The sequence below is a fragment of the Pristiophorus japonicus genome, chromosome 16 (genome assembly GCF_044704955.1).
Source record: "Pristiophorus japonicus isolate sPriJap1 chromosome 16, sPriJap1.hap1, whole genome shotgun sequence".
Taxonomy (NCBI): domain Eukaryota; kingdom Metazoa; phylum Chordata; class Chondrichthyes; family Pristiophoridae; genus Pristiophorus; species Pristiophorus japonicus.
Window position 1 is genome coordinate 93,492,873 of NC_091992.1, and position 14,490 is coordinate 93,507,362.

At 39.2% G+C, this 14,490-nt stretch overlaps 2 protein-coding genes across 4 annotated transcripts in view; one reads left to right on the forward strand and one right to left on the reverse strand.

Annotated features, from left to right (window-relative positions):
• foxk2b (forkhead box K2b) overlaps positions 1–4,766 on the forward strand; it is a 129,733-nt gene extending 124,967 nt beyond the window's left edge. Inside the window, exon 10 of one of the 2 annotated variants that reach the window (XM_070857563.1) lies at positions 2,602–4,766. The gene's annotated coding sequence lies outside the window, so the exon portion shown is untranslated. Of the gene's footprint in view, positions 1–726; positions 810–2,601 lie in introns of those variants that run through there. The other variant, XM_070857561.1, reaches the window with a different exon arrangement.
• A 90-nt stretch (positions 4,767–4,856) lies between these two features.
• Positions 4,857–14,490, reverse strand: part of wdr45b (WD repeat domain 45B) — a 44,123-nt gene continuing 34,489 nt past the window's right edge. For both annotated transcript variants that reach the window (XM_070857565.1, XM_070857564.1), the window contains exons 7-10: positions 14,276–14,361; positions 9,586–9,687; positions 8,395–8,516; positions 4,857–7,135 (exon numbers count right to left, since the gene is read on the reverse strand). In XM_070857565.1, the coding sequence (XP_070713666.1) occupies positions 7,029–7,135; positions 8,395–8,516; positions 9,586–9,687; positions 14,276–14,361 (417 nt within the window). In that variant the 3' untranslated portion in view covers positions 4,857–7,028. The remainder of the gene's footprint in view (positions 7,136–8,394; positions 8,517–9,585; positions 9,688–14,275; positions 14,362–14,490) is intronic.

Sequence of the window (14,490 nt, forward strand, 5' to 3'; positions counted from 1 at the left end):
TATAAATGCAAGTTCTTATTTTAGTTACCTGCTCAAAAGAATTCCAGAAGATTAGAGAAAAAAGATCCATTGGTATCCACGTATTGTGTAGCTGAACAATGATGATTCCCGTGCAATCCGCTTGGGTATTTTCCCCAGTACAGATGTTAGGCTAGCTGGTCTAGAATTTCTAGGTCTATGGCTCACTTTTGTTTTTGAGCATCAGGATGCAGACATGCATTTAATGCTTTGAGGTTTTTTTTTTAATAACACATGCGTTCATGATTTCTGTTTTTTATAGAATTTGACCAGTCTTAGTTTAGCAATATTATGAATAATTCTAACCCATCCACCATTTTCTGATCTATAGTCCTTCTTTTCAACATAACCCTTAAAGAAACTTGTCTTCAACAAACTATCCAGTAAAACCAGCTATAAATGACCTCTTGCTATTTTCTGCAATACCCTTCTATTGCGTTCTCGCATCACTACCTCTCTGTTAACCTCAGATGACTCTCTACGCTTGGCTTCATTGTATCTTTTAAAATACTTCTGAGTATTTTCTTCTTAAGAGATACTGCAGGTTCAAGAGAGGGAGGAAACTACTGCTGTGTTTTCCTATTGACCGAATGTCCTTGACCAGGATATTTATGTCTGCAGTGGAAGCCTTTCTTTACTCTGGCACCTTTGATGTTTTCCTGCATCTTTGATCAGCTCATTCAAGTTCACACTCCTGTTATTTCACAGGTGGCCTGCCAGTAGGTCCCAAACATAATGAATCGTGGACAGCCCATCAGGGTTTGCAAAACAAATGTGCAAAGTAGCAAAGCTCTTGCCGAGGTATGTAATATTTCCTTTTCAATTATTGTCTCCGTCACAATTATCTTCTTGAAATGATGAACATTTCTCTACAGAACTGTCTTTTGCACTAGTAGCCCAAAAAATTATAATTCTATTTATCTTAAGAGTGCTTTATGAAATGGTCACATCATATGTGAGGCACTGGTTAATATTGCCAGTAGCTTAATGTGATGTGGGTTGGTTCCTGGGGAGTGGAATGTAGCTAAGGTGGACTCATTATTTTAAATAAAAGGTAGGAAATTGGATTCGGAGAGCTACAGGCACTAAATTCAATTTCAGCTGCAGGGAAAACATAACATTTTATACAAGCAATTATAAAGATACACGGGGGACTACTACAGTTCCTTTGGGAGATAGTTTTCTAGCTCACTAACATGATTTGAGTTATTTGAGGAAGTGATGAGACCGCAGTTGAAGGAAGCCCATTAAATATTATCTACATAATTTCCAGAAATGTTTTTGATGAATCTCCACAAACAACTGTCAGAAATAAATAGATATTAAGAAATAGCATAAAAGATTAGAAATTTGTTCAAATTGCAAAGATTTGATGTAACAGGAAGAGTTCATAATTGGGAACTAGTAACAAGTGGAGTCCATGGCTGGGGAGGAGAGGGGGTTGTATACTAATTTTATTAATGGTATTGAGGAGGACAGAAAATGTGCTGTCACATTTGCAAATGATTAAATTCTTAGGGTGTAAGCTATTCCATGCATTGCTGTCAATTAGAGTGACAGAGCAAGAAAAAGACTCGAAGTAGCCAGTGGATCACAAGCAATGTGAAGTAGTGATAGAGAAAATTCATAAGGATCTTGGAAGTATCACTCACGGGCAGGTGCGGATTAACCATGGGGCGGATGGGGCTGCAGCCTCAAGTCTACCAAAGAACATATAAGAATATAAGGCCTCCCACATAGGCTGACTAGAATAGACAATATGAGAGAGACAAAACAAGACCGAGGAAAATATTGTTTATTGGTCTAATGTGTACGGACCTATTTTTGCAGAGACAAAATCTTTATTATTTAACATTATATAATATAAAATAAGTCCACTAATTTTATATTTATGCATTTGATATATATGCTTTCATACTCAATCATCATGTAATGAACATGAACAAATATAACTATAGGTCCAGTTGGATCAGTTTGCATCAGGCCCTTAATCCAGCCCTGCTCACTGAGTCAATAAAATACAAAACCAAGTGCTTGGACCTTATTCTGAAACTATTGTGCCTAAGTAGGTACTGAGCATACTGAAGTTCTGGAGAGGGTGCAAAGACCAAAAGGATGAAACCTAATTGTATATCCCCGACAGGGCTGTCGTAGAGTGTTGAGGCCTTTCACTTAAGACAAAATATAGGCTATGGGGAACATAACTGACCCAAGATTCCTAAGGTTATTGTATATTTAGGTAACCTGTTCAAAATGAAGCGATTGATAATAGAAAGCCTATCTATGCAAGTTAAGTTATAGGGCAGTTTTTTTCACAGTAGGACGCTGCCCTCTCGAACAGGTTAGTGTTCAGTTTAAGTCACTGTCACTCTGCCCAATACAATTGGTCAACATGTTTCCATTTGTGTCTTGTATAGGACCACTTGAGGGCTGGGTGTCTTTTTCCTGCAGTCGCTTCACTATTACACATGTTTCAGGGAAGGGGCAGGGGTTGTTATGCTGCACTGTGGGCTCTGCCTCTTCAGATAGTCGTGTCAGGTTGGCCCTTGTTCTCCTAATGGCTGTCTTTTTCTATTATTTTAGCTGCCTGACTGTGGAAGTTGCTGGAGTTTTGCCTTCCTACAACACTTAACCAGGGTGAAAGTCTCATTAGTGATCTATTTGGAGTGCCTACCTCCTCGGATGTCTTCTGGAGTGTTACGGAGCTGATCTTGCAAAGTGGACCAGTCTATCTCCATAATCAGCTGGAGGCTCTATTCTGCCTCGAAGCAGTTGGACAATTCACATTTATGATGTTTTACTGATGGTGATTGTACATTGCAATAACATGAGTATTTCTATACAGTGGGAGGCAACAAACAAAAGTCAAGGGTAGGCAATATAGTATCTTAAATTTGAAGAAAAATCCTACGAATGATTATTTTTTATTGTGCTGGTAGTCTGAAAGAAAAGGAAGACTTGCATTTATATAGTGCCTTTTGGTAACCTCAGGACCACTCAAAGTGCTTCACAAGTGATACTTCAAATGTTATGCAGGAAATATGACTGCCAAATTATGCACAACAATGAGGAAATAACCAGATAAAATGTTTTAATGATACTGGTTGAGATGTAAATATTGGTCTCTTTTACATACAGCTGAAAGATGGCACCTCAGCTAGTGTGCTGTAATGTCAGCCTAGATTTTGTGTGCAAGGCTTTTGGCTTGTTGGATCAATGCAGAAGCTAGCTCAAACTTTGGGAATTTCCAGTTCCGATAAGTTTACATCTGGTTTCTGGTAATGGGAGATTCATACATGCAACTAGCTTTTGAATCTTCAGTTCCTTCTCCACTTTCACAACATCCACTTTACTCAAGTAGTAACAAGTCACATTTTTTTGAACTATCTTGAAAAGCAATTTAACCTCCACATGCTAAAACATTGGAGATAATGAAACAAGATCAAACCAGTTTTTAGACATGTTGACTACTGAACCAAATCAGATTGAAAGGTGGAAAGTGTTGTGGTATTTCTGCATTTCACAATAGGAAATACAAAGAGGGAAAAGGAGATTAAAAATGGCTGCATTGAAATAGTTGTAATTAAGCATGTTGCCAATAAATAGGAATGACCATATCACTTATTTCTTGTAATCTTATTTGGTAATTAAGATGTCACTTTTGCAGCTGGTGCAGGAATAGGCATTCCAAATCTTCATCTGGCTCACTTTTCTACCAAGAGAAAAACCATGCTCTTAAAAACCAGGAAACAAGAGTAATTATAAAATCTGTAGCTTACTGACCTGAGTTTCCGACCCCATACAGCCAGCAATGGACTCAATGAAAGGAACTGCATAGTATCCAAATATTTTACAAATGCATTAGAAAAAACATTAAAAGCTGGAGACCATTGTCAAAATTTCTAGCTAGCCCTTTATTTAGCAGGCAGCAAATGATGGCTAAGGAGGAAACATGTAAATACCAATAGTGTACTGAGCTTTGCACACTGGTTTAGCTGTGTAAGACAGCAAATAGTTGAGTTATACACACGAGAAAAGTTCCAGACTGCTCTGGTTTACCCACCCCCAATTGATAGGCTGCAACAGGAGCAATAGAATTGGCTTCATAAGAAATAGGAGCAGTCGTTGTCCCCTCAAACCTGCTCCGCCATTCAATAAGTTCATGGTTGATTTGATCCTGGTCTCTCCACTTCCCCATCTGCTCCCATAACCCTAGATCCCTTATTCAAAAATCTATCTCCACCTTAAATATATTCAATTCCATATTCCTGGAGTTGTCTACTCCCAATCACTTAGTGACTACAACTAGTAGTGCACATGGATGATTGATGAGGACAAGATGGGGCTTCCTGCACTTGCCTATGCTCATTTAAGGTTTCCACAGAGAAGGCCACAACAGAAGGGAAGCATATTAAAAAGGTCTAGTGTACAAATTCAACAACATGTGCGAACTAGGTGTTTGCATGGTGACAATGCTGCAAATATATTTGAAACTCTACTCTCCTCTAACTGAAGAGCATCCATTAACTAGCATTAATTACTATATTGGCTTCCCTCCACTTTCTTCAACCCTAGTGCTGTCCTGCACCATCACCCCACAAACTAGAATTGAAGTATTAAATGATTTTACTGGTTAGTACAAGACAACAGATTAAGCACCAACACACAATTGGAACATTATGCTTTGCACCAAATGTACTTTAGTATTTGTTACATTTTACTGCAATAGTAAACTTAATTAGCAACAACTGTTCAAGGTTACTACTTATGACCTTATTTTATTAGTGCATTGAAACAGCAAATACAAAAAAATGAATGACATGGGTCAAACAAGTTAATATATGTGAAAAAAATTTAATACAATTGAACATTTTTAGTAAAAAGTGGACGCAACTGAGCTTTTTTCATTAACAGAATTTACACACGCACACACCTGTATGTACATCATTTTTACTTGATTTTAATTTACACTAGGTTCCAGAAGTGAATGAACAGAGGTGCTCAAAACACATTATTAAAGAAAGGTGCATTATGAAAGTTATCCTATTAAGAACTCATCACAGGAGTCCCGTTCAATAGCTGTACAATTACTGGGGTAAAGAGTGACCTGTTTAATATACCTATTTATTATAAAAAGTAGAATGAAAGTCATTAACTACATGTGACAACATACTAACCCAATGCAGTTCCAATTGTAAATTTCCTGAAGCTTATTGGAAGCATTTTTCTTGTGGAAAGCTCAAGCTGAATTCTTCGATATGTCTGCATGCAGTTGTCCCATTAATGACAATTTCAAACTGGGTTGAGGTACAGTGCTGCACATCAGATTTTAAAAATCGAAAAGCAGGAGAGTATAGTGTAACTATGCTGGTTAATGGTAGTTATGTCAGTTATATTTGTGCACCTTTTCTGTCCATAAAATGTAGCACACGCTTCCAAGTATGAACTGCATCTGTACAGACCAACAGAAAATCCTTAATAAATGTACATCAGTCTGGTTAAATAGAATATTAGTACTTGAAAGTAAGTCAGTTTTCATTTAAGTCTGCTCCGACAATCTCTCGGGAAAAGCCTGTGGGGTAACGATCATTCTAAATGACCCTTTCCTACAAGATATCACTGATCAAAAACTGCCAGAAATATTTTAACAAAATGGTATGCATTCAACAAGCTTGTTTCTATTCAAACACCCAACCTGGTTAAATATTAAAGAAAATATTTGCAAAGTTTTACCCTACTGTTTAGCTGTTAATTAAATTAGAACCCAGACTGGGTGCTTGTGTTAAATCAGGTCTCACTGGGAGGAATTTGCAAGGTTCTGGCCTGATCATTTCCCACTATTACATAGGTTAGAAATTAAACTTTTTAAAAAGTTGTCCAATTTAGTGAAAATTAAGGGAAGAAGTAAATTTTGAAATAAGAAAATTGCTTACCCGTTGAAAATTAGATTTAACCAAAAAAGTGACCAATACAAACTGTGTTTTGAAGCACTCCATTTTATGTAGGCGTGTACTGGTTTATTTTGCAAAAACTACAATGATTTGTTCCCTATGTTTTAAATTTATACAGTGTTCTCAACCTAGATGCCAATTTCCTCACTTAAGTGCACTAGTTACAGACAAATACAAATGTTTGAATACCCATTAGACACAGAAGGAAAGTCACCTTTCCTTAAAAAATATAAAGCACTCTTGAAAAAAAAAGATCTACATCAGCAATATACAAGTTAGACTCGAGTGAGTTTACATTGAAACAGTATTTTGTAACTATAAATGGGTTTTGTACTCTATATACATTTAGCACAAAACTTAATGCTAACAAATTGGGCATCTTGTTTTAAGCAGACCAGTTTAGGTCTTTCTATACTCATGGATTCCAAATTGCTAAAAGCAAAATTCACCGTGTATCTATTCCACGAGCTGACCTAGTTCAGCTGTTAAGTGTTGTGCAATTTGATGTCTGATCCATCCAAGCTTTTCAGTCACAGGCCACAACATAGAATGAAATAGAGATGTGATGACGATCATCCTTTGGGCTTGTGCACTTGACATGGATTGCCCACATGAGGCAATAATAATTCTCTTCACCAGCAAGCATACCAAACATTAAGGGAAAACCTGTTGCTTCAAATTTCATACTGTAAACATCCAGTCACAAAAAACAAGTTTAAACAGGCACAATTAGTTCAAGAGTTCTTTTATAAAAAAGAAAAGTTTGAAGGTTTGGTTACTTTTGTGGTCACTAAGATTAAGTGTTTCTATTCATTTTAATAAAAAGTCTATCCTTCCCCAACACCACAACATTCCAGAACAGATTTAGAAAATGGCAAAAATAATGTACGGAGCCATCTGTATGCTGTCCTGCCAGTGGTCCATTGCAAGAGGTTCATTATATTCCTCAGTTTATCACTGTTTAGTCATGTAACACTTTGTCCTCTTTTAGGTGGCAGGCTAATGCACAGCAACTCAGATCTGTTTGAAAAATATTATTTGCAGTCATATCCCTCGCAGTCATATCTTGTCATCTGTCATTTCCAGGAACTGAGCATAGACGTCCCGGGTGCATTCACCTTTGGTGTTGAATAAAAATTTGTAGTAGCTGCCATCGGCACAAATTGCTGTAACAAAAAACAGACCTGGTTACGGAATTTTATTTCTAGAGAAAATTGGTTTCTGTTCAGTTTTTTTCAACTATTTGAAATTAAATAAACTTTACATTTCTTTACAATTAACAGAAAATCGTTGGTTAGTACTGCAACCTTACATTTGTAGTACAGGTTGAGTGTCCGAAATTCAGAATGTTCCAGAATCCGGGCCGATCCGTGGCAGGGTCGTCTGAAATCCAGACATTTGTTTTTAATAAACTGATTACCGCTGCGAGTTGGGCCCAGGGAGGGGGGAAAACACCCCCCAAAAATTCTCAAAACATTCCTTACCTACTAATACGCCAAAAAATAAAAAACTTTAATTTACCTTTTTTTGCAGGTCAACGCAGGTTTTTCCCAGCTGCCGGCCCCCAACCCGCAGCCGTTCACACCCCCGCTTACTCCACAGGCTCCCTCCTCCAGATCCCCCCTGGCCAGGCTCCACAGTCCCCCACCCTCTCTCAGCCCAGGAGTTTCCGGATTCGGAATTTAGAAATTTTGAAAAAACAAAATGGAAGGCAAGAGATTCTGATTTTTTTATATATATATTATATATATATATATATATTATAAAGTTGAGTGATTGGATTGATTCAGTTTCTGCTTTATTATTGGTATATTTTCCTCATGGCTTAGTTAGTTGGATTCTTTTTGAAGTATGAATCAGAGTGTGACACAGGAATTGCAATGGAATACATATTATCTACACACATGCATTTCAATATTTACATAATAATTGAAAGAAAAGACTTAGATTTATATAGTGCCTTTCACAACCACCAGACATCTCAAAGCGCTTTACAGCCAATGAATTATTTTGGGAGTGTAGTCACTGTTGTAATGTGGGAAACGCGGCAACCAACTTGCGCACAGCAAGCTCCCACAAACAGCAATATGATAATGACCAGATAATCTGTTTTTAATGTTGATTAAGGGATAAATATTGGCCGGGACACCAGGGATAACTCTCCTGCTCTTCGAAATAGTGCCATGGGATCTTTTACGCCCACCTGAGTGTGCAGACAGGGCATCAGTTTAACGTCTCATCTGAAAGACATCACTTCCAACAATGCAGCACTCCCTCAGCACTGCACTGAAGTGTGCTCATGTTCTTGGAGTGGGACTTGAACCCACAACCTTCTAACTCAGAGCAGAGTGTGCTACCCACCGAGCCAAAGCGGACACCCAATACACTGACAATTGGCGCTTAGATGGAGTAGAACAGAACTTACCTACGACAGCATTTGGCTCAGTACCAAAGGCACAGATACAAGGCGAGCCAGAAGGAACCTGAAACTTGGAGAAGCTCCACTTCGAGCTGAAGTATTTTGGAAGGAAGCTTGCCGAGGCCAAACTGCAATTACAAGCGGGAAAAAAAAAATTAGCTCCTGCTGCAGCTCTTAATTGCATCATTCCCCACACATTATAAACTTTAGCATCTTGAATCCAAAATGTGTAAAATATACTGTGGCTGCAAGCAACAGTGGGCAGGTAATCTGCAATTTGGGTAATTCTGTTCAAAGTTTGCTACTGGCCCCAGCAGGTACAATAATCCAAAAGGCCTTTATCGCAAGGGGGTTTGAAATTCAAGAGTGAGGCTTCAGTAGTCATTCCACATCTGGAGTACTGCATCAGTTTTTGGCATCGAACCTCAGGAGAAATATATTAGCCTTGGCAGAAGTATAGTGCAGATTCACCCAGAATTATGACAGGGTTAATTTGAGGACAGGTTCCATAAACTCTTTGTATTCCCAAGAGTTTAGGAGATTATGGGGTGATCTAATCCAGGTATTTCAAATGATGAAGGGATTCAGTGAAACTATTTCTACTGGTGGAGAAACTGGGAACAAGGGGACACAATATTAAAACTAGAGCTAAGGCATTTAGGAGTGAAATCAGGAAGTACTTTTTCCACATACAGTAGTGGAAATCAGAAACTCTCTCTCCCCCAAGAGCTTGTGGATGCTGAGTGAATTACATTTTCAAGACCGAGATCAGTATCTTTCTGTCCGGTAAGGGTATCAAGGCATATGAATTAAAGGTGGGTAAATGGAGTTGATACACAGATCAGAAATTATCTAATTGAATGGCAGAACAAGTTCAAGGGGCTGAACAGCCTATCCCTGTATCTATACAGTAACTCAAATTCAAATTTTCTGAGCAAGTGCAATGTTCTTATCAGGGCACAAGGTTATTTGAGGCCAACCTGCTGTCATTCATTGCTTTGCATTTCAAAACAAACTTCTCCTTAATCAGTTACAGTCTATAAATTCAAAGTTGTGTTTTGCTCAAAAAGAAGAACAAAATAGTCTGGTCGCAGAGTTTAGGCCAAACAGCACAGGAGGCATTTTTGTAATTAATAATTCAAATGAAGCCATTTTAAATTAACAGGAGGTCATACAATCATTTTAAACCTCATGTACCTGGATTGCTTGTTCCTTTTGGGGTCCTCAGCAGCAAAAATGTGAACAGTCCCATGATCACTCGACACACAGATTAAAGAAGCATCTTGATTAAAATTAATGCTGCAAGACAAAAATGCTCATTAGTGCTGCAGGTGAGAGACTTTTTTTAAAAAACAGAAAAGACTAAAAATAAATGCTTTAAAAAAAAAACTCACTGGCCCAGCCAACTATTTATATGTTTTTTTTTATAAAAAAGGAGCTGGGCAATTCATCTCAACTCATCTTCTAATCACTCAACCAGTCCACCTTGGGGTGAACACCCGAAAAAAGAATTTGCCGACAGTGGGGCTGGGAGGGGAGAGAGAGAGAGAGAGAGAGAGAGGGAGGAAGGGGGGGGGGGGGGAGGGAGGGAGGGAGAGAGGAAGGGGGGGGGGGGGAGGGAGGGAGAGAGGAAGGGGGGGGGGGAAGGGAGGGAGAGAGGAAGGGGGGGGGAAGGGAGGGAGAGAGGAAGAGGGGGAAGGGAGGGAGAGAGGAAGGGGGGGGGGAGAGAGAGAGAGAGGAAGGGGGGGGAAGAGAGAGAGAGAGAGGAGGGGGGGGGGGGGAGGGAGAGAGAGAGAGAAGTGAATGGATGGAGGAGAAGAGTTAAGAAAAAAGCAAAACAATTGCAGCCTAACCACTCAGCTGGCACATACATGCTACTGCTTTTCCAGCACTTGCCACTAGATGGCAGGAACAGCACTAACAGTGGGTTAATGCGTAATATTTCCAGTGTTTTTCTTGCAATCACTGCATTTTTCCACCATATACATCAGCCATTCACTGCAACCAGTCATTCAAGTCACCAACGAAACAAATAAGCTCCGCAATTGTTTAGATGACAGAAGTTGCAAGTTGTACAAAATGACGGGCCACAATGAGCTCAGTACACTGCTGATCTATGAAATCTGAAACTCTAAATGAAAAAGTAACCAAGACTCATTTCTAAAAAAGGTACTGCAAGAGTGAGCTTCAGCTTTGCACAAACGTACCAAGTGTGCTTTCATGTTACAGCCTATAGTTTGAACATCCACCTCTATTTTTAAACTGTTAATGTTACAACTGCAATACATGAGGTTATTGATTAAATATTGCACAGTTCTCCTGTAACAGTCACACAAATATTTGACTAGTTTCACAGACAGCCTCAGACAATAAAGTTCAAAGTCAAAATTTTATCCAAATGTTTCCATTAAAAAAAAATCCAACTGTGATCTTCCACCTAGATATTCTGCAATGTTATGCTACAGTTCTATTCAAGTGTAATATGGGACAAAATCATGGATACAGTGACAGCACGTCCCACAAATGTCAGCAGTGTAGTCTGCTTGGTTAACATTTTAAGTGTACAGTTGATGCAATCTCAAATTTCACAGAGCACAATTAAGAGTTGTGTGCCCAGAAAATACATCACATTTATGGCCCTTGGTTGAACATCATTTCAACACGAATTAGTTTGGCCTCTGGTCAAATCAAGAACCTTTATAGACCGGTCAGCCTGACCTCAGTAGTGGGTAAAATGATGGAATCAATTATTAAGGATGTCATAGCAGTGCATCTGGAAAATGGTGACATGATAGGTCCAAGTCAGCATGGATTTGTGAAAGGGAAATCATGCTTGACAAATCTTCTGGAATTTTTTGAGAATGTTTCCAGTAAAGTGGACAAAGGAGAACCAGTTGATGTGGTATATTTGGACTTTCAGAAGGCTTTCGACAAGGTCCCATACAAGAGATTAATGTGCAAAGTTAAAGCACATGGGATTGGGGGTAGTGTGCTGACGTGGATTGAGAACTGGTTGTCAGACAGGAAGCAAAGAGTAGGAGTAAACGGGTACTTTTCAGAATGGCAGGCAGTGACTAGTGGAGTGCCGCAAGGTTCTGTGCTGGGGCCCCAGCTGTTTACATTGTACATTAATGATTTAGACGAGGGGATTAAATGCAGTATCTCCAAATTTGCGGATGATACTAAGTTGGGTGGCAGTGTGAGCTGCGAGGAGGATGCTATTAGGCTGCAGAGTGACTTGGATAGGTTAGGTGAGTGGGCAAATGCGTGGCAGATGAAGTATAATGTGGATAAATGTGAGGTTATCCACTTTGGTGGTAAAAACAGAGAGACAGACTATTATCTGAATGGTGACAGATTAGGAAAAGGGAAGGTGCAACGAGACCTGGGTGTCATGGTACATCAGTCATTGAAGGTTAGCATGCAGGTACAGCAGGCGGTTAAGAAAGCAAATGGCATGTTGGCCTTCATAGCGAGGGGATTTGAATACAGGGGCAGGGAGGTGTTGCTACAGTTGTACAGGGCCTTGGTGAGGCCACACCTGGAGTATTGTGTACAGTTTTGGTCTCCTAACTTGAGGAAGGACATTCTTGCTATTGAGGGAGTGCAGCGAAGGTTCACCAGACTGATTCCCGGGATGGCGGGACTGACCTATCAAGAAAGATTGGATCAACTGGGCTTGTATTCACTGGAGTTCAGAAGAATGAGAGGGGACCTCATAGAAACGTTTGAAATTCTGACGGGTTTAGACAGGTTAGATGCAGAAAGAATGTTCCCAATGTTGGGGAAGTCCAGAACCAGGGGTCACAGTCTGAGGATAAGGGGTAAGCCATTTAGGACCGAGATGAGGAGAAACTTCTTCACCCAGAGAGTGGTGAACCTGTGGAATTCTCTACCACAGAAAGTAGTTGAGGCCAATTCACTAAATATATTCAAAAGGGAGTTAGATGAAGTCCTTACTATTCGGGGGATCAAGGGTTATGGCGAGAAAGCAGGAAGGGGGTACTGAAGTTTCATGTTCAGCCATGAACTCATTGAATGGCGGTGCAGGCTAGAAGAGCTGAATGGCCTGCTCCTGCACCTATTTTCTATGTTTCTATGAATGTCTGAAATCCACTATAAATACATTGCCCAGCAGAGGAAGCAGGAGTAGCACCACTTTTGAATTGGTCTGAGTGAGTCCGTGACAGCTAAGAAACATTTCCATGTTGGGTTGTTGCGAGTTGTAAGGAACTAGAGGACGCCGATGAAAACGTTGCAATACAAAATACTAGCTCCTAAGTCTCAGTTGATTAGCTTCTATATCACATATTAATGATCGAAACTGGAAGGCAAGGCAAACCTTGTGTTCACGTTAAAGCCTACACTTCAAAAGTACTTCACTGCTTATGAAGGACTTTGGGGCGTGCAGAAGTTGTGAAAGGCACTATATAAATGCAGATTTTTCTTCTTATGAAGCATCTTGCACTCAGATAAATCAAAAGGAGAGTCTGTTCTTTTCCAACAGCTCTTGCTATGACCAGCATCTATTAACATTGGAGAAGGTGTTTTGGGAATGCACGTTTTCTTAAAAAGTATCAGCAATCTTTTGTTGACAGTATTTGGAACGGAGACTAGCTCCGGACTCCACACAGCTGGACCTTCATCATGAGTTTCATATTTGGCAACTTATCAAAGGTCTTCTGAAAGTCCTGGTATACCACATCCACTGCAATGCCCCTTTCCACTCTGCTGTTTCATCAAAGAATTCCAAAAGGTTGAGAGTTTACTCCAGTGGCCTATACCTCTTAATTCTCCTTTTGTTACTTATGTGTCTATAAAATGCTGTACTATTTCTTTTTATATCCTTCGATATTTTCATATTTCAGTCTTTTTAATCTCAATTAAATTTTATCCATACCTCTATTTAGGACATCTCATTCTTGGCGAGTTTATTCTTATTTTTTTTTTTTGTTAAGCAGATAGTAGAGTTTACACACACCATTCTAAATGGACAACCCAAAGAAAGGTGAAAGGGCAGGCCAGAGAAGTCCTGATTTGACAACATCAAGCAAAAAACATTTGACTTGTAAACCTAGAGTTCAACAGACAGAACCACTGTAATGTGGTTTGGACTTGTGTAGCTATGGCTTCCAGTACTCAGTGGAAAGGAGATTAACAGAATTGAAATAGGAAGACAAATCATATTGTTATGTTAAATAATACATTATATAATTGGATAAATACTTTCATAGCTCAGTATAAAAAGAAAGCTATTAAGGCTGGGCAAAAACAAGTCAGCTATGTGTAGATGGTGATCCAATTGGTTGTGTGTTTGCTAACATTTCTTTGTACAATCTCCACGAGCATTTAATGGGTGATGCACAAAGACATTTTTGTAAATGTGGACCTAAGCATTTCGCCAACAGCATTTATTGCCCCTGCCCCCTCCTTTAAATCAGATTGGCCCCAGACAGAGAGGATGCATTCAACTGGCTTGAGTTAGAAGGATTTATGGAAATGCACACTATGAATGGAAGAAGACTACATTATTTAGGACTAAAAATCTGTTCTAGAAATAAATCAATCAGATTAAACGTTATCCTCTGAAGCAGATCATAGAAGTCTAACAATAAATGTCTGAATGCTTCCGTAAGCCTTTCCTGGTCAGTATGTTTTAGTCAGAGACTCGTCTGGTTTTGAGGCACTTTGAGCACGATAATTAGAAGATAATTTTACTGAAACAATTTCTCTCGATCGGTCTGATCAAGGGCATAAATTATATTTAATGCAAACTAAGACAGCAGCATTGCATCTCAGAGAAACTCATTGTATCCTTAAAAAGAAAAAAGTGTCAGTTAGAACTAGTTAATTGAGGCAGAAGCAAGAAGCAAACTTTTGGTCATACCAATAAATGTTTGCAGCTTGTGATCCCCTTCTCAACTCTTGGATGAGTTGTCCTGTGGTAGTGTCAAAAACTCGGACCAAGGTTCCCTGTACAAAATATAACAATTTCTATTGGATACAGATTTAGTCAATAAGTTACAATTTTTCAAATATATCTTAAAAGCACAGATTTAAAATCAAATTTACAGCAGGTTAGCAGCTACTGACAAATGAGTC